This window comes from Perca fluviatilis, chromosome 4 (genome assembly GCF_010015445.1).
Source record: "Perca fluviatilis chromosome 4, GENO_Pfluv_1.0, whole genome shotgun sequence".
Taxonomy (NCBI): domain Eukaryota; kingdom Metazoa; phylum Chordata; class Actinopteri; order Perciformes; family Percidae; genus Perca; species Perca fluviatilis.
This window is the reverse complement of record NC_053115.1, coordinates 4,861,717-4,881,027: the sequence shown is the minus strand read 5'-3', so window position 1 is coordinate 4,881,027 and position 19,311 is coordinate 4,861,717. Positions and strand designations below refer to the sequence as shown.

The window sequence follows — 19,311 nt, the reverse complement described above, 5'->3', positions numbered from 1 at the left end:
AACCCCATTATAATTATTTTGTAAAAATTGAAAAGCCAAAAACGAAAACAGGTCATTGTAATATTGATTATAATTATAAACAATTAATCAAACGGCAACTTCCAACTTCTGAAATGTAAATTTTTTTTCCTTCTTCTCTTTGTTGTTTCATTGGTTTTGCAATTTTGAAAGTATCATCTTGAGCTCTGGGAAATTGTGATAGGCATTTTTTACATTTGGCATTTTATTAACATATGGACGAACTAAACAAATAATTCAAGAAAATAATCAATACATTTATTAATATTGTAAATTATTTTTATCTGGAGCCCTTGTCCACAACAAAGTACTCAGGAAATAGCATTTGTTTTTTACTAATCATGTTCAGAAACGAAAATATATATAATTAGAATTACATTTATTTACATATTTAATTTTAAAAAGTAAAAAAACTGACAAAAATATGTCTGCAGCTTCACCAGGCTGTATGCCCCCCCTCCCACCTCCTCCAGACTAATGACCTGCTGAGCCTGCAGCTGGGTCAATTACCCAGCAGCTTCAATATATAAACCCCACCTGTTCTGGAGCTTATGCTCAAAGGAAACAATGGAGGATGTCAGTAAAGGTAAGAAAAACTGGTTTTATTCTTAAGACAGATATAGTCATGTATGTGTGATCAGATGATATGATTCTAAAGGGGGGGATCTAACATTTTTTCCTTCTAGATATGAAGAGCTTTGAGTGTTCATCTCCATCGGAGCTTGACAGGAAGTTTTTTGGGGAGCGGAGTTTGCTGTCTGCTCTGTTGCTGCATCAACTGTCCACATCAAGAGCGTCAAATGACACGATGGCTAACGGATCTGACACCAGGCTGTCCGTGGCTTCTCTCTGCTTGTCATCGGAGCCCGTTTCTCCCTCTGAGACCTTTTCAATGAACAACTTAAGCGCTCAAGAGAATGGCAATTGTCACCTGGCTGTGCCTTTACAGGGGAAGTCCTCCACTCCCCAGATGCCCCTTCAAAAGCAAAAAAAACCTGCTTGTTTTGACCATTCGTACAGTGACCTCACTGCCTCTCAAATGTCTTGGGATGTGTCTTTGATTAAATCAGAAAACAGCCCCAAACCCGGCATGGAGTCCAGTGCTCTGGAGGCCACGTGGAGTCCAAAGCTCCAGTCTACGCAACATTCACTAGCTGAAGTTTCTCCTTGAATTGGATAAGAAGTCCCTCCAAACAAACCTAACCAGGAGAAAATTCAGATAACTGGAAGGAAAAAGGTGTCTCCTGTACATGATTTTTAAACACTGACCGTAAAGGTGAAGGTTGCGTGCTTGCTCTAGCAAAATGTACAAATCCATGTTCTAGCTCTTCATTTTGGTTTTTACATGATCCGTGTGTAGAGAACTCTGTATGCCTTATATATTTTTCAAAGATTTGAATAAAAGCATAAATAACTTTATTGAAGTGTATTGTACATTTTTCCCCAAATAGAAATACAATAGAAGGGTATATTTAAATAAAAAAAAAAAAACCTGTTACTGCATAATCCACAACTACTGTAATGGTCCCTTTACTAAAGAATCTACTCCCATCTGTGTGGTCCTGTTTCAGTATGTTGAAAAGGAAGAGTCTAACAAGTTTTCTTGAATCCAATCACAACAACGTGAATTGTGCCTCTGTGTCCGTATCATGCTCCTGCAAAGGAAGGATTTTTTTTTTTTTTTTTTAGACCAGGCCTTCAATGCATAATCTTTGTAAATTTTATAAAAAAAAAAATAATTGTAAGGTTCTCACCTGATTGAGTTTCTTGAACTCTACAACCTGGAAGAAAATGTGTTCTAAGATGTGCTTGGCATCCCTCTGATCTTTATGCAACTTTGGAGTGACACCGAGAATTTCGCCACACTTCCGCACATAGAATTCAAGATCGTCGTCAGTACCTGTAAATGGAACCGGTTTAAAACAAAAATAGAAGTACCTGAACGGTCCAAAAATAAACCAGTGAATCATTTTGTTTAGTAAAATGCTTAACTTACATTTATTGGTGAGCTGTGCTAGGCGCACTTTCTCCGAAGAGAATGTTTCATCTAGATCGAACAGGTCCAGCATGGGAGGAGGCAAATCACTTAAGGCAGGTGGAAAGACCTAAACAAGACAACACCCATGTCTGGGTTTAAACTTCTGTTCCCCTAATGTGTCAGTTATATGTGACTCTAGACATGAAATGTATGGAAAAATTTTGTCTTTTTGCTTATTTGTACTTGTTTGTATGTGTTTTTTTATTTTTTTTATTGTGCAATCCTGACTGCAGATCAAGTTTCCTAGCCTGACAAGCCAGACCCACCTCAAGATGTGGGGAGCTTGACAGGAAGCCAGAGTTTGATTTATCCAGCTCGCAAGCCAACGGAGAGTTGCTAGACCCTCTGGCTGCAAATTACATCTGCTGCTGCTAGGGTGCGTCTAGATTTTTTTTTAGGCTACAAGTTTCCCAGCTGGGATGATAAAGTGACTGAACTGGTTGGGACAGGAATGCAGGACTGAAACTTACAGCAGGCTGGAGCTGAGGCAGAGGCGTCTCAAACTGTGGTGTGATCAGCTGAAGTGGCTCGATTTTGACATTAAGCTGCATGTAAGCACTGCGGAAAGCATAAAATGGTTAGCTACGAAGAAAAACAGAACAGTGATGCAAGGATATCCTTCTCAGATGTATTTTGCATTCTCACCTGATGACTTGCGGCAAAGTGTCGGTTGACAAAGTGAACAAAGACATGTCAAAGAGTGAGGTGAAGTCCCTGGGGTTTTCATCACCCTCTTGTAAGCACACTCGGAGCTGCTCTGACAAGCACCCTGTGTCTGGCAGCATGGTGTAATCTGTGATCTGGGGGTTGGGGGGAGGACAAGACGGATGTTGGCTAATTTCAAAGACAATATTAGTGATGCTCTTCTCCTGTCGAGTATACCTCCTCACCTCTGGGTCTTCCGCATCAATCTGATTGAGCTGAATATTATCGGCCATGAGCCACTGGAGCACAACATCCTGGAATGACAGGAAGTATGACAGGCTGTTGTGCACAAACATTGACGCTTCACAAATTCCACAGTAGAGCGGAATACTCTTGTACCCTACTGATGTGTTTAGTTGACAAAACAATCTTAAAATGACAACTGGACTCACCATGATTTTACTGTTCTCCTCTTTGTCTATGTATTGGTCACTGAACATGTGGCAGGAACCCAACACTGCCAGTTTGCCAGCCTCCTTCATAAGATATGACATCTTTCAATATCATCTCACAAGTATACGTACGTTTGATATGGTCTGGAAAGGAGTATTAAAAACTACATTGTGCCTCTGACCTTTCCTCTATGGAAGGCCAGGACAGGCCTGTTGAGGGGGAAGCAGACGGAGCCAGTCGAAAGAACAGCCACAGCAGGCTTCATCACACTCAGTGTGGCACCATATGGGTACACAAACGTGAGAGCCCTACGAAAATAAAGACAGAAAAGCATGTGTTCAAAACACGAAATGCAGTCCTTATTGTAGAAGATAGGAACATAAAAGTAAATCATTTACTGTGCATTGTTTCCAACATTTTCATCTTCAATGTTGCCCGTGACCACTTTGCCAGCAGCCCGACTTATCTCTCTAAACAAGAAAAAGACAGAAAATTGTGACTCTGTGCATCGGCTTAATGACTTATCTATTTAAGAGCAGTACATTTAGGGCTGGGGGGCGATGTGGAGAAAATCTGATATCATGATATTCTTGACCAAATACCTCGATATCGATATTGCGGCGATATTCTAAGATTGAGAATTGGGGCTTTAACAAAATATCTTCACACTTAGATTTTAGATAAATAATCATCAGTAATGTGGACATAATGTTTAAGTGGGGAAAAGGCAAATAATAGAACAGCTAGAACAGTCTGGTAAATTCAGAAAAGTACATAACTTTACTGCAATGCAGCCTTTCAAACCATGAAAAGACAACACTTATGTCATATGACGATATCCAAAATCTAAGACGATATCTAGTCTCATATCACAATATTGATATAATATCGATATATTGCCCAGCCCTAAGTACATTCATAAATCTAAATTTGGATGCATACATACAGGCAGCCTGGGAGTTATTGGAATATACAGTACATAACGGGTGTGTTTGTATAAGATACATGCTGTAATGACAAACCTGTTCAATACACCATTGGACACAAGCGCCTCCTTAGGATGGAAGTATTTGTAATACACATTCCTCACAACAGCATCTGCAGCAGTGATGGAGAGAAAGAAAACAGACACTGCATTATTCAATACAATTGTAACAAAAAAAAAACTATAAGCATATATGATGCCAACTGTCTTTTTTTTTATTTTTTATTTTTTACAGATTTAAATATGCACCATTGTTGACCATTATTCCAAACTCCTCCAGGAGAAAGTTGATATTGGTGTCATATTTCATTTCTCCTCCTTCACCGAGCATGACCAGGACATTTCCTCCTCCATCCAGGTAGTGCTTCAGTACCTCCAGCTGACATATAAAAAAAATTAAAATGGGGAAAACATGCTTGTGTGTGCAGAATTCAAAAGTAGCAAAGTTAAAGTTCATTTTAATTTGGCTGGTAAGCTGCCTATTTCTACTATCTCTCATGCCAAGAGCCGTTATATGGAAATTAACAAAACATGTTTGTTATTTTTCTCTTGAAAATGCTAGCTTTTTTCCTCTTTTTTTGATACATCACCTCTGATGCTGTGAACTTCTCCCTCGGGCCTGCAGTTATCCACAACTTGACGCCCTTCAGCTTCTCCAAAGACAGCTCTTCCTTCATACTAAGGGGAGACAGCATTTATTTTTGCAACTAAGGGTTTTCTCACTGCGATCATATGGAAAATGTTGTAGTTCAAAGCCAAAGCAAGCAACGTTAGCCCTAGACAGCAGAGATGGTTAGTGTTAACTGTACTAAAAACCTTACCTTTGGATTTTCCATTGAGCCCTTAGTTTCTTCTGCATGGACTTGTATCCATTATTCGTAGTAAACAGCTCTCTTTTCGAAACATTGAAGACGACAATGTTGTGCTGTTCCTTTTCCATTCTTTATTAGATTCACTCACCTTTAGTTGGCTCTTATTTGCATCCATACACCTAGAAACAGGTTGTAACTCAGAGTTAGGTTTACTTTGATTAATTACGAACTGACCTTTCCAGTTAATTCATGAGCGTTACTATCTTAGGTAACTATGGATTGAGTTAGCACGATTATTCAGCGGCTATACGTGACATTTACGTGAATACTTTGTTAATATTAGCTAACTTGCAAAGAATGTAGCAAAGGTTGTAGTAAACGTTAGCTAGTTGGTCACTGTAGTAACGTTAACGGGTCCATCATTGGACGCTAGCATACTGTTAGCAAACATAGCTAGCTAGCTAGCTATAGTTTTGTTACGTTACATTAGCCATGTAGCTGATAGCTTAGGCGTCGTTACTTTACGTTACCGTTCGAAATTTGCTATTAATCTTTCTTTTCTATCCATTTAATTAGAGAGAGACCATAGCATTAATGTCCAAGTTACCTCACAAACTCTCCTATCAGTGATGCATGATGGGTAAAAAAAGTGGTAACCAAGGGCGCTAACCACATAACAACCAAGTAGTGTAGCAGGGGATGGCTGACAAAATCCCAACCCATTTTATTCAATATTATATAAATAGGTAAATAACTAGCCATGCCTATGAAATACATCCTGAAATGAATACATGAGGCAATATATGTATGCATAAATAGTTGTTTATTTAAAAAATATAATCTAAAACCTATGGGACAGCTACTGGTAATTACATGTACTAGACAGGCATGCAAATGAAAAATGTTGGCCAAGTTTCTACAATCTTTGGTCAACTCTTTTCACAACTTATCCAAGCCAGTTGTTCTATTATTTGCTTTTGTTGTTGACCATATATTTGTTTGATGCCCAAAAGTGTGATCATACAAAATGGCCATGCTTTGTATTTTTCTTCATGGTAGGCACCTCAATAATTACATCCAAGTCCTTGCAGTAGGATTTGGTCATGACAACACATGATTACATCAATCAGTTTTTTATTAGTTGCATCAAATTGTATAAGGTACAATCCTAGTGAAATGACATATGAGCATGATTAATATGCAAAGTGATGGAATACATTTTGTGTAACCTTTGGACCTTTGGAGAAACTTGTTAACACATCTCATCTAACTAAATGGGAGGCATTCATATATTATAACCTTTTCATTTTTTGACTGGAAATAAATTATATTTAGCTTCTTTTTAAAAAAAAAATAAAACAATTTATTATTATATTAAAATATTGTGTTTTTAAAAATCAAAACAATAAGAAATCTTATAAATGTGCTTATAGTTTGCTGGGCTCTGTGACTGGTTTCACTCTCAGGACCCCCTCCTGGGAACAGGAGGCAGCCAGCACCCCGTCTCTTCTCCACAGCCGGCCTTGAACCAGTCCCCTGCTGCCCCCTGTAGGACACAACACACACCGCATGGTAGTCACATTCACGTCCAAGCTTCTTGACAAGGACAACTTTGTAAAAGTAATTAATTGATGATTAATGCATCCACACTAACAAATGAAAATATAGATTTTTCACACAATTACCTGTGTAGTGAATATGACAAACACATTTTAGCTTCCTATGTCTGCAATTGTTAAGTTGTTGTTGCTGTGATAAAACTGAGTTCTGGATAAAATCAAATTGAACGGCGTCAAAACTACCATGTACAACAGACCACTGTGAAAGCATCTGTGGCTAGATAAATCATCAACCACAACACTATAAATACAAAGAATTGCACGTGCACATATGTAGCATGTGTGACCTCCAGTACTTGTAGGCCCTTTTCACTACAGGAACTGAATGGCCCATAACTAAAGGGTAAAGCAATTGTCACAGGTTCTGCTTTTGTTTCCACTGTAGCCCCCCCACTGTGGAGGAGATAAGTCATCCCATGTAAATGTAAAGGTCCTGACACACCAACCCGACGGCCTACCATCAGCAGAAAAGGCAGTCGGACCGATCAGTCGGCTCCCTGAGGTTAAAAAAAATGCCTCGGAACACACCGAAGCGACGCCGGCTTGAGCGTACGTGCTATGCGTGACGTAATACGTCTTCATAACAGCAGGCGGCGGTAATCTGTATCGTCGCCCAAAAAATGAAAACCGGAAATGAGGGACCGTCTCTCCAGACCTCGTAAACACAGAGCACGCTGTCGTCAGTCGTTGTTTTCATCAGAGAGCGGTGATAGTAGTCAAGAAGGATCGTTGTTGTCATTACTGGCTGAACGGAAGAAAATACGATGGCTAGTAACGAGAAGATACTGGCGCTGTCAGCTCCGGTTTTCTCATGCATCAATTCGCTAGTCAAGGGCTAGCACTCCACCAATTAGATTGGTCATTGAGTCTGACTGCCCACTGGCCGATCCGACAAGTCAAATCGGCCCAAATTAAAGCCGACAGCTCCTCCGACTGACGACGGCACGGAACACACCGAACAGACTCGAGTCACCGACCTCGCCAGACTGTCCGACGGCCGATAATCGGGTTGGTGTGTCAGCGCCTTAACAGAATATCTGTACCAGCGCCACTTTCTCCCCACGGCTAAATAGCACTTCTCGCCAAGAAACACTCAACAACCACGCAGCGCATAAAATGGTAATGTTGGTCCCGGCGTCGCCTTTATAATGACACATCGAAAACGTTCATTTGTGTAACGCAATGAAAAGGTTATGGGTCTTGAACTTCCTGTAGTGGAAAAAGCCTATTTGTGGTGCTGCTGTGACAGACAGAATAAATAAAGTACAGCAGATAGGAAGGGAACAACATACTGACCTGCCCATGGGCTCTCACACTCATACAACATCCACTCATCGCTGCGGAAAGTGCTGTGGAACCACATGGCGTGGTCCAGGGAGGCTGCGAACTGGGCCCTGTAGCTGGGATAAGGCAGCAGCGCTGTGCCCAGGAATGCAAAGTCTGATACATAAGCAGCAACGCAGCAATGCAGCTTCATGTTGCCTTCGCCTACATGAATACACAAATAAAATGCATACATTTTTTTTTTTTTAAAACACAGTTTAGATGGTATTACATATATTTACATTTTATGTTATTTTCATATTGCATTCATTTTTGATTATTTAATTTTCTGCCTGGCTTTGAAATGACATGCGACTTAATGTTAAAACCTCACAATTTTGTCTATTTCTATATTCTGAGTATTTGTCATTGTGTTTTATGTATCCTATTTTGGCTGCTACAGTCATTCAATATCCCCAATGATTCAGTTTACTGTTTCATTTCAACTCAAGAATGGGGAAAATTGAATGCAATGTTTAGGAATCATGCTATTCATTTCTGAAAATACCGCACGATTACCCAGCGTAGTATAAAAAAGGTACTCAATATTTGTAATCTATGCAATGAAATTTGTGCATTTATTGCATTTTTACCAATATATCCTCGTGCTCGCACCCAGAACAGCATCTTCGGCTCTCTTGCACCCAGTCTGTAAAAGTGTGGTGGGTTGATTGGCTTTATCTCAATGGGGACCTCATTAGCCAGCAGTTTGTTAAGGCCTTGTTTTGATTTCTCTCCTATGTCTGGTTTACTGGGAAACAATAGAAAGAAATACAGATCATGATCAGAGAACCCAAAGTACTTAATGGAAGTGAAATGGCTCGTTTTATTTGATTAACAGTCCAAAACCTAAAAATATTAAGTTTACAATCAGATATCATGTGACAAAGAAATTCAGCAAATCATCACAACTGAGAAGCTACAAACAGCAAATGTTTAGAATGTGTGCTTGAAAATGTTATGACTAAGTAACTATGATGAAAAAAGAAAATAATGTAATAAATTTTCCATCGACTGAATTATCGCTTAATCGACTAATCTTAGCAGCTTTACCTGAGATAAAGATGAATGAGTTCCTCTACAGTGAGGAGGTCTTCAGGCTTAGGGACCACCGGCATGGTGAACTGGTGCTGCAGGGGACTCGGCTGCAGCATGTGGAAGGACGCTTGGCAGATGAGTATAGGCTGTCCATGCTGGATGGCCTTCACAGAGCGTACTGTGAAACTGCGACCATCTCTGGTGCGCTCCACCTGGTACAGCACTGGGACCTTAGGATCTCCTGTAACACACCCAAAAGACAGCTGTGGGAAAAAAAAGTAACTGGGATTGACTGTGGCCAATTTACCATTTTTCATTCCATTGATTACGAGAGGATTATAGTTGGAAGATGAGTTTTTTTCGTTTATAATTTGTGATGCAGGCCAAGCTGAGGTACAGCACATGGCTCACTGTAACTATTGTTCTAGACTTCTGTAGTTTTATTCACTCTATTAAAGATAATTTGCATTAACTATAATTTTTTTTCCCATTTGCTGACTTGCGTTTCCATTACTAGTTCAGCGCTACGCCCGTGCCCGAGATAGACCTCCTCGAGTAGGTCCAAACATGCCCGACCCGCCTCCAAGTGGGCTGCGGTGACATCTCGCCAACCTTAGTCTGGATCCATGGAAGTACATTTCCAGGATAATTGCCTGGCATCCAGCGCGTGAGCCACCTTAAGCCAGTTTAACACGGTACTTTTTTAAGAAAAGTTGGCAATGAAGACATCTTCAAGTGGCGGCCCTGTTGTAATGGAGATACAAATCCCTGCCACGCTGGCGTGCAGAGCCAAGCTGGAAACGCTATAAGAGCCCCCCTTTTTAATATATGGGTTGAACTATCGCTGGGCAGTACCTTTGAAATTATGCTACATCTTACCTGCTCGTACAAAGTAGCAGTGGAGAGAATGGGCATAGAGATTATCGCTGACAGATTTGGCAGCAGCGACAAGGGCCTGACCGATTATTTGACCCCCAAACAAACGCTGACTGCGGGGCACCCAGTGGTGCCTTCCCCTGGGGGAAAATAGAGAAATAATTGGAATATACATAATGCAGTCTCACTTGATGATGCTTGTGTAACTTTGTCAGGCAGGTATCACACAAACAGCCAGGGTAATCAATGTAATTGAGTGTTAGGAGTTTATTGGGAACCCCTATACACAAATGTATTTCGATCAAATACAGTACAGCAGCCATACAGTAGATCTTAACTTTGTGAAGTAAATAAAACTTTTATCACAGGTTTTGTTTTTTTCAAAATTTGAACATTTGAACCTTAACTGGAGTTGTTGCACAACTAACTAGACTGCACTGATGTGCGTTTCTAATATTGTCGTCCCTCATACGTGTAAATAGGAGTGTACGAAGACTCATTGTAGCACCTGGACTATTTATTGACCCTATACATCAAGTTTGCTGAAAGTTTAAATGATGGCCTAGTTGTGTTCAGAATGGCACGCTAACTATGGCTATATAAAAAAAGTCATTTTACTGTACAGTTTGAGAAACGCAAAAGAAAAGTCCCCCATTGTAATTTTCAGCCTACAGAAACCATTTTTAACCATTAGGACATTTTTGGTGACATTACATATTAGGGCTGTCCTCGATTGAAGAAATTCTTAGTCGACTAACACTCATTCAATTGTATCAACTAATCGATTAGTTGATTTAATCGACAGATCTGTAAATCTGAGTTTCTTCGCAAAGCACCACTTTAATTCTTGTGTTTACCAGAGATATGCTCGTACGTTTCTTGGAAATAAGTCATTCAGCATGAAAAAAGCATCCAACATGACTAATCGACTAAAGAAAGTTGACTAAGACCAAAACGACCGATTAGTCGACTAAGAGGGAGCAGCCCTATTACATATTCAACAAGACGTTTCATTCTATAATGTTATACAGTAGCTATATGGTTTCGTCAAATGATGTGTATGACATCATTGCACTGACATTCATTTATTTCAATGACTCATTCAATTCTATTACGCAGTAAATGAACCGAACATAGCTAAATAGTTGTTGCACATAACCCTCTGTTAAAAATAAAAAAAGTGCAACGCCATATAGGCCTATGCCAAGTTACAGTGTGACACTGACCAACCTCAGCCGGCCCGGCTAGCTTTAGCCTACCTGTACAGGTCTACGTCGAGCTTTTCTAGGTTTAAAACGCTGGTGACCAGGACGCTTTTGAGGTCCTGGGCCTGCTGAGATGCAGGACTTTCCGAGCTTTCATCTTCAGGTGATGTCGGGGTCACAGCATCCCCTGGACCATCACTATTATACGTTGAGTCGCAAGCGATACGGGTGTCACCGGTTTCACCCACTTCTCTTTCCGCCATGTTTGTTGTCCTCTTTCTTCTTCGTCTTTGCGATTTTACGGCAGCCAGCATCTGCGATGTTGTATTGCTGCCACCTTCTGGCACCATTCCGTTGTTTGAAAGACATTCTCTTCATGGATGGATGATTTTCTTCTTGACAGCAGCTTACACCATTGGTGTTGCACTTATATACTGTCTATGGTGTTGCATTACTGAAAAAGTAATTGCATTACTGGAGAAGACCAAAGTAATGCTCTTTTCAAACTCAAGGAAAAAAAGAGTTAGACCTGAATATTGTTACTGATCAGGGTAAACCGATTGAGGTAGTTTCATCTTATAAATATTTAGGATTTTTAATTGATGATCACCTTTCTTTTAAGCTTCATATAGAACCTAGTAAAAAGGTTTTTTTCTTTAGGAACAAATCTTGTTTTACTTTTTCTGCCAGAAAAAGGCTAGTTGATGCCACATTTCTCTCTATTATTGATTATGGTGATCTGTTGTACATGAATGCCCCATCAAAGTGTCTTCAGATGTTGGATGCTGTGTATCATGGAGCTTTAAGGTTCATTTCAAATTGCAGACCCCTCACTCATCACTGTATACTTTACTCCACTGTAAATTTGCCCTCTCTGTCAAATCGCCAGCTTACTCACCTTTATATGTTCATATACAAAATCATTTTAGGCAGGCTCCCATGTTACATATCTGAATTTCTTTCTTTTACACAGAGTACTTATGGTTTACGGTCCTAGAACACTATTTCATCGAATGTACCTCAAGCCCGGGCAGAGTTGTTTAAAAGGCTTTCATGTTTGCTGCACCTTGGAATGACCCACAGAAAACACTCAAACTGCAGTGTCTAATTTCCTTAAGCAATTTTAAAGGTTATGTTAAAACCATAGAACATGAGTCCATCCACACCTGCAAATGTTTGAACTAATGGTACTTTTATTTAATTGAAATGCACTTGAGATGTCTTTGCCTCTTTTGTGATTGTAAATTGTTACAAACTTGTTCTGCTATCTTGGCTAGGTCTCTCTTGAAAAAGAGATTTTATATCTCAATGAGACTAACCTGGTTAAATAAAGGTTAAATAAAAAAAAATACTGGACTACAATCTGGATTAAGCTAACTCCTGTGTCAGGTTTTCCTCATCAGTCCTGCTCTGGAAGCTAGCTAAACATCTTCCGCCTTGTCCACTTCGGTGCGGTGAGTTGCTCAAAAACTTTCTTTTTAGTAAATCTGTGTACACAAAGAATGTTGTCAACGCTTTCGTTCACGTGTAGAGCCCCTGGTGATACTTGGAGCATAGTTTCATGTTGTGTCGAGCCTTCTTAGTATTTCGAAAATAGCTATTTTGAGACTAGCATAAAAGTGCCCTAGCTCTCCCATTCAAAAGGCCATTTGACCCAAAAACGAGAATATGGTCAATCTTAAAAGTGGCGATTCGGTCCTAAATATGCTTTTAAACTAAAGTTTGACTCACATTCACAAAAATACCCTAGGATGCATTTTGGTGAGAGTTACGCTTTAACTATACGCTTTAACTATACGCTTTAACTATACGGTTTGCTGTCGTGCAAATCCCGACAGCAAATATGAAAACACTTCAACAAATCATAAAACACAACGGCAATTAGGAAAACACCTTTTTTTCACCTCTCCTTCCTGTTAAAAGACAGACAGTCCATCTGTCCAATCAGGAGGGTCCGTCCTCTGCTAGATAGGCCCTACCTTTTCCGGGAGAAGTTAATGCCGTTGTGTTTTATGATTTGTTGAAATGTTTTCCTATTTGCCGTTTTGTCTTATGATTTGCTGTTGCATTTTTCTATTTGCTGTTGTGATTTTGCACTTCAGGGCCACCGTAGTTCGAAGACATGCAGGAAATCATCACAGGTCGGATTCGAACCCTTGACCTCTGCGTCTAGGACTGAGCCAACCGGCCACACTAATCTTTTCATTTCTACCATTATGTCCTTTTCTCTCTGCTACATATTTCTTGCAACCAGAGACTTTCACAGATACACACAAATGTTTACACTCATTTCCACCACGCAGACAAAATACATAAAATCAAAAGAAAAGTGGCATCTTGTCAAATTTTTTAACAACTTCAGTTTTCTGTTTATTTTGTCCTTAAGCAGTTAAATTGCTTAAGCATTTATTCTACACTGGTAGTGTTTCCCAAATTGTTTACAGTCCCGTACCCCTTCAGACATTCCAACCTCAATTTTAATTATAGTCAATATACTGTATATTCAATCACCATCCCAGTGTTTGTTTCCCCTATTCATTCTGCAGAGGTAGGCCTACAGCTGTGGTTAGTTCACATGTCTGTAATAACAGCAGGACAGTCGAGTGTTTCTTATCTAAACTGTTAAAGTCAGTTGAACAGGTGAAGTGAAGATAATGTTGTCGTACCGGTTAAAAACAGGCTCTGTGAATGACATGCTAACGTGCTGACCGATTCAGTGTTTCTGTGTTTTTTTAGCTGAGCTAGACCAGAGAATATTTAGTTAAATCAGATTGGTGATGCTGTTTTGCCCTGATTGTTCTTAGTGAAGTTTGCTGGAAGTTATGTAGGCTAATGCAGCCCTGGTGTGTTTTATGTGGAGGGAGCTGCACCAGACTCAGTTTTAAAAAAAATAGCCTTTTAAATGCCATGTCATATTTCCCCCCTACACTGGATGGGTTCCCCCATCTGCCAAATCCCACTTTCATACATGTGTTAATTTATAGGCCTACCTTCACTGAGATCAAAGGTTTGTTTTAGCCCCTATATCCTTGTTGCCCATTTACAACTGAATACAAGTTTCATCATTCCTGACTGTGGGCCTACGTGCTTTCTTCAATAAATATAGACGATTCAGTCCAGTGGGAAATTGTCATTTAGAAAGTCCCCATTTCCTTAATCCCAAGTGGACATGAATCCAACGCTGCCTTCATAGTCTGCAGGACATATCGCCTTTAAAAGTTGGCCTCAGATGTGAGCCATCAAAGCGCGAAATTGCCCCTTGCCTGGTTTAGTCTACACCCAGCTGTAGCCTACAGTTCATCGAACAACAGATTCCTTCTTTAGCCCAACATGTTTGCATATGGCTTTCTTTGGACAGAGCACTTTTAATTTAAATGTTAGTTTTTAATTCAGGCTGACAAATACAGTGCAGTATAGCCTACTTCAGATTGTAGGCTATATTTAGTCTAGATGTCAGCAGCATCGTGACTGTAATTGGTCTAATAAGGTCAGGTGGGATTAGTTAACAACAACTTTTAAAAAGTGGGTTTGTGTTACACAGACGTTGACTCTGCAGCTCCTCTGCAACGCCGGGGTTAATTTGACTTTTTGAAACGTCAAATAAACTCCAAATCGAGTCGAGATCGTTAATAATTGGGGTTTACGAGCAGGACTTGAAGGAGGCATGATGCTACGCGCGTAATGGATTTCCCCAGCACTGCTGCTTATTGGGGACCAGGAGCTGCAGCTACAGCGGTCCACCCGCGCTAAAGTCGGCTCCGCCACTTGATGCCGGTGACCTTGGTTAACGGCGATCACGCCTTTCTTGCGTTTTTGCTTTTCTATTCACCATGGCATCATCGGACGGGCTGGACGAGGATTGCGTGCTGGTGCGTGGAAGATCTCAGAGTGACCCCAGTAGCATCACCGAGGTCCGATTGGGTGAAGCGCACAGAGCAGGTAAGGAGGAGGAGAGGGGGGCCCCCTCCCCAAATGCATGTTGTTGGACATCTGTCATCTGCTCATTAGTTCGTGCTTTTGGCAGGTGGTCGGAGAGGAAACACATCACGATGTCGGGGCTCGCCCACAGCCCATCACGTCCGCGGTGATCCCTTTGAATTTGTATGCAACAAACGTATGTTGTGTTGTAAACGTTACTATCCCCAACATATTCTCCCTGCTGTGCTGTGCTGTGCTGCAGGCCTTCAATGTGAAATTGCTCTAATAATAATAATAATAATGTCAATAACCTATCAGTGAAAATGGTGTCATAACATGTAACATAGATATGTTGTCCAAATGGTGTCTTAAGTCTCTGTGGAGTCTTCTTCAGCGGTACATCCATTTTATGTCAATAATAGCATGCATTGATTTCATGATTTTGGTGTTTTGCAGACCCATGTGCCTATACTACCTGTCACCCATTGCTCTCCATATCATCAAGCTGTGGCTGTTGATGTCATTAGCGCAATGAAAATCTGCACCAAAACTGAATGTCCTCTATGTAGGTTGTTGTAATGTTTTATGATCCAGTTTTTGTATTTGTGAAATGCTTTTTTTATTTATTTTTTTCAGCATGGAAAGATAGGATGAACAACTTGCCATCACACATAGACTGCAGTATGTTGAGTTGCAGCTGATGACAGTGCTGGTTGTGTATTTGGTTGTTTCCATGGCGATCCAAATGGCAGAAGGCAGCACTTGGTTTTTTTGTCTGCTCCACTTACTGAGCCTTTCTTTTCTTTTTTTTTTCCTCTCTCAGTCGGCTACACTAGGTGATGTACAGCAGCCAGCCATTCAAAGTGAAATGCCACTTAGACTGTGAATCGTGTTTATTTGTGAGATGGGATTCACATTTCCACTGGGAATCGCTGGGCAGGCTTGCACTGTTGCTCAACAGCTACCAAGCAGCAGTCGTAAGATGTACTGTTTTGAAAGGTATTGAACAGTGGCTCGATGTGAAAGCCTAATAAATCACTCATTTTAATCTGCAGGCCCTTACGTTGCTTCATCGCACATGCTGTAGATTCAACTCGTTACACAACAGAGTGTCAGCAGAAAACGTGATTTGAAGTGAGTTGAACGGAGAAGTTGCTACTGTTGCTGTCGTATCTGTACAAATAAGGGGCTCAGTTACTGTATCATAGTAGACGTGTGTGGGGGTTGCAGTATTAATATATGAGGCAGGATGCTTGGCTTGATATTCTAGCAATCTTATTGAGCTACACTTGAATTCTCACTTGTGTGTGATGTTGCAGTCTGTTTGAACATCAGACCACTGGACCGGGCCAGCTATCTTTAGATATGAGGGCCCCAGCGATACTACAGGAAAGAGCTTCAAGTTCTCCTGCCAGCGGCAGATATTGTTGTGCTCATGCTCTCCGTTTCGAATCCAGTGCATGTCACGTTGTCGTGGTTGTTATGGTTACGTAACAGAGTTGGTGTATGTGCAACTCCGAGACGACGCTTGCAGTATTGTCCCCTAATATACTGCTCATTACCATTTGAAACGCAACATTAAATTCACCCAGATCCCCCTAAAGCGCCGTAGCAGATTTCATCCAAATTGGACGTTTCCTATGCAGCGTCAGGCAGACAGGGCTAGGGCAATGCAGCAAAGAAAACCTGCCTGCCCTCCCCCCACTCCTCCATCCCCTCTGCTTGGTGCTAACCCTGATAGCACTGACACCCCTACGGCGGCTTTGATCTTGGCACTTGAAGAACCCTCTTCAAGAAATGGGGAGAAAAGGGGAAGTGACAGGTCTCTGAGGATGGTGGCATAATCGTGGCACGCAGCTGGACAATGTCACAGTGTGAATCAGCTGCACAGTAGACTAGACGTAAGGTACAAATGACTTCTTCAATTGTGACACTTTGATAATGATGTAGGAAGAAAATGTAGCACTTTGTCTACGGCACCGGGCTTCAACCAAAACAGAAAAATCACTTGTCATTTGTGCTTTCAAATCAGAGTCTCATCTGCTCATTGCATAAAGCACACCGAGCGCTGAGGACTCTGATTTAACCTGAATACATGTTTCGCGGAACTTACTGCCTGGTTGACAATGCTTTGCTGTACCAGCTAGAGACAGCAGACTGAAAAGGAAAACAACGTGCCATGGATTTAAATCTCTTCACATTGACTTCTGTAGTTTCATTTGGAGCCTGTGATAAGCAGCCACCTTTGTTCAGCACACACAGGCTACATCACTAGCTCTGTTGGAGATGATGCAGAACAGCAAGTGCAGCCAAAACATTTTAGCCCAAAGGTGGAACTCATGCTGCATTCAAATCTTGGCATATGCAGTATTTGGCAAACCGGATATTCATCACTTTCGTTAGGAGAGAGACGGCGCGGGTGCGATGTGACACCTAATGTGTCTTCAAACAGAACTTGGCAGAATGACTCACATTTTTTCCAACTTCTAAAGTCTGCTGGCAGTAAAGGCATGTGTGATGTTTGAAAATGAAGCCAAATTGTTGTATCCACATTAGTTTGTGCGCCTACTCATCAAGCACCAACTATAATAACCACACAAGAGATACCCTATAGCGTTCGGTGAACCGCGCAGTTGTCAATTTCTAATATATCTAATATAGAAGGTTAGCCTGACAAGCCAGACCCACCTCAAGATGTTGGGTCTGGGAACACACCATTGGCAGGGCTCAATCCGAGGGGCAGGATAAACGGTTGTCTTTCAAATTCCCTCTGCACGCAATAGGATAGCACTACAAACAGGCGGAGCAACGAAGAAGGTAGCGGAGCTAGTTGATAGATTAAACTTTTGCCGTATCCGGTCGGCAAATCTCCAAACACATCTTCCTTTTTTAAGAATGACTTCAGTGCCGTTCTTTGTTCTTTTCTCAAAGAAAAGCTTAACTCCAAGTCTTCTAGAAGACCGCTGTTCGCCAGCGGCAGCAGCCATAAGCCCCGCCCACCGACTCTATACACGATGTGATTGGCCTGACTAGAGTTTTTCCAGCTTGCAAGTCAACGGAGAGTGCCTAGACCTCCCTGGCTGCAAAATAATTTTGCTGCCGCTAGGGTGCGTCTAGATTTCTAGGCTAATAGAAGTTGCAGAGCTTTCCAGTCCCTCTCCTTCAGCTACGCAAAATTTAACTGAATTGTCCATTTTACAAATAGTTGTGCTTTATGTTGTTGACGTTGGACGATGTTGGCATGTGGCTATGAGTCGCTCATCAGGATCGGGAAATCAACCTGCCAGTTTCCTTCCAACTCTGCTAACCTCCTGCCGACTGGCAGCTGGCCGGCAAAGTTTTCAAATGTAAACACAGAGGAAAGGCAGAGAAGATGAGCTCCGGCTAGCAAAATGATCTCTGCACCCATCTCATGACTGCGAGTCGCTTATCATGGTTAGGGAAATCAATCAACCAGTCTCCTGCTGACTCTGTAAAGCTGCTTACACACCAACCAGACAGCCGACCGTCAACAGAAAAGCCAGTCGAAATGATCAGTCTCCCCGTGTTGGTCCAAAAAGTGCCACAGAACAGACCGAAAAGACGAGACGAGACGTAATACATCTCTATAACAGCAGGCGGTGCTAATCTGTATTGTTGCCCAGGAAATGAAAACCGGCAGCTGATTGGACGAACGCGTCACATGGGTTTGTTTTCTCCGGAAATTCAAAGACAGACTGTCGTGGCGGCTCGTTCAGAATACGATCTCATATTGTACTAAAATAGTTCACCGAAACATGTTTCTGAAAACATTTTAAGAGAGAAATAGGCCGTGCAGTTGCTGAATCTGTCTTCATTTCAGCTCAACAAAGGTCAGTTTAAAAGATTTTCGTCAGATTTTGAGAGACTCTAGTCACCTCATTCCGCTCCCCGTTTCCGGGTGAGTCCCGACTGCCCTGCCGCCGACTGAACATGTCAGGTCGGCCAAAATGAACGCCGACAGCCCCCCAGACTGACGACGGCATGGGACACACCGAACAGATTCGCGTCACTGACCTCGCCAGACTGTCTAACGGCCGATAATCGGCTAATTATGTCCCGGTTATAAACATCAAAGTTAACACAGAGGACAAGGTGAAGATGGCTGTCAGCTACCACCTATGGCTACAATAAAGACTACGTTGGACAAGCAACTTGTTTTAACAGTTTTAATGCAGTCTCATTGCTCTCATAATGCATTGTTTCCAACCACAGCAGGCATCTGTTTCAGCGAAAAGCCCACTAGTTGTCTGCCCTGCACCAAACAGCAGACAGACAAAGTTAGCAACTAGCTGGTGAACTGTTTGTTACCAAGTTAGCAACTTGTTGTATTCCTCCCAAGTGGCCAAATGAAATCAATTAC

The 19,311-nt window shown here is 41.4% G+C and overlaps 4 protein-coding genes across 5 annotated transcripts in view; 2 read left to right on the top strand and 2 right to left on the bottom strand.

The window, feature by feature from the left end:
* The first annotated feature begins 480 nt into the window (after nt 1-480).
* On the top strand, nt 481-1,437 carry si:ch73-303b9.1. Its single transcript, XM_039797320.1, has 2 exons — nt 481-604; nt 705-1,437. Exons 1-2 carry the CDS (start codon nt 586-588, stop codon nt 1,187-1,189), a joined length of 504 nt encoding a protein of 167 aa, XP_039653254.1. The 5' UTR covers nt 481-585; the 3' UTR covers nt 1,190-1,437.
* ift52 (intraflagellar transport 52 homolog (Chlamydomonas)) lies at nt 1,418-5,645 on the bottom strand. Of its 2 annotated transcripts, none has more exons than XM_039797318.1 (14): nt 5,559-5,645; nt 4,961-5,130; nt 4,730-4,817; nt 4,389-4,518; nt 4,177-4,252; nt 3,553-3,624; nt 3,336-3,462; nt 3,154-3,237; nt 2,947-3,015; nt 2,702-2,856; nt 2,527-2,614; nt 2,015-2,123; nt 1,773-1,918; nt 1,418-1,673 (listed from the first exon to the last, which is right to left on the bottom strand). In XM_039797318.1, exons 2-14 carry the CDS (start codon nt 5,077-5,079, stop codon nt 1,632-1,634), a joined length of 1,305 nt encoding a protein of 434 aa, XP_039653252.1. In that variant the 5' UTR covers nt 5,080-5,130; nt 5,559-5,645; the 3' UTR covers nt 1,418-1,631. The 2 variants fall into 2 exon arrangements, with proteins under 2 accessions (XP_039653252.1, XP_039653253.1); XM_039797319.1 differs by having other exon boundaries at nt 5,482-5,570.
* Nucleotides 5,646-5,753: 108 nt separating this feature from the next.
* Nucleotides 5,754-11,314, bottom strand: acot8 (acyl-CoA thioesterase 8). Its single transcript, XM_039797316.1, has 6 exons — nt 11,067-11,314; nt 9,811-9,947; nt 8,947-9,172; nt 8,487-8,644; nt 7,867-8,058; nt 5,754-6,497 (listed from the first exon to the last, which is right to left on the bottom strand). The coding sequence occupies exons 1-6, from the start codon at nt 11,273-11,275 to the stop codon at nt 6,379-6,381; spliced, it is 1,041 nt and encodes a 346-aa protein (XP_039653250.1). The 5' UTR covers nt 11,276-11,314; the 3' UTR covers nt 5,754-6,378.
* A 3,417-nt stretch (nt 11,315-14,731) lies between these two features.
* Nucleotides 14,732-19,311, top strand: part of phactr3b (phosphatase and actin regulator 3b) — a 63,746-nt gene continuing 59,166 nt past the window's right edge. Inside the window, exon 1 of the mRNA XM_039798511.1 lies at nt 14,732-14,951. Within this exon, the coding sequence (XP_039654445.1) occupies nt 14,843-14,951 (109 nt within the window). The 5' untranslated portion in view covers nt 14,732-14,842. The remainder of the gene's footprint in view (nt 14,952-19,311) is intronic.

What these genes read in the sequence shown, in the direction of transcription:
- ift52 (XM_039797318.1), bottom strand. Translation starts at nt 5,079, where the DNA reads ATGGAAAAGGAACAGCACAACATTGTCGTCTTCAATGTTTCGAAAAGA. An exon ending in TCCAATGGTGTATTGAACAG is followed by an intron (nt 3,625 to 4,176) that starts GTTTGTCATTAC and finishes TTTCTTGTTTAG; the next exon opens with AGAGATAAGTCGGGCTGCTG. An exon ending in TGCCTCAGCTCCAGCCTGCT is followed by an intron (nt 2,124 to 2,526) that starts GTAAGTTTCAGT and finishes TGTCTTGTTTAG; the next exon opens with GTCTTTCCACCTGCCTTAAG.
- acot8 (XM_039797316.1), bottom strand. Translation starts at nt 11,275, where the DNA reads ATGGCGGAAAGAGAAGTGGGTGAAACCGGTGACACCCGTATCGCTTGC. An exon ending in CTCGACGTAGACCTGTACAG is followed by an intron (nt 9,948 to 11,066) that starts GTAGGCTAAAGC and finishes ATTTTCCCCCAG; the next exon opens with GGGAAGGCACCACTGGGTGC. An exon ending in CTCATTCATCTTTATCTCAG is followed by an intron (nt 8,645 to 8,946) that starts GTAAAGCTGCTA and finishes ATTGTTTCCCAG; the next exon opens with TAAACCAGACATAGGAGAGA.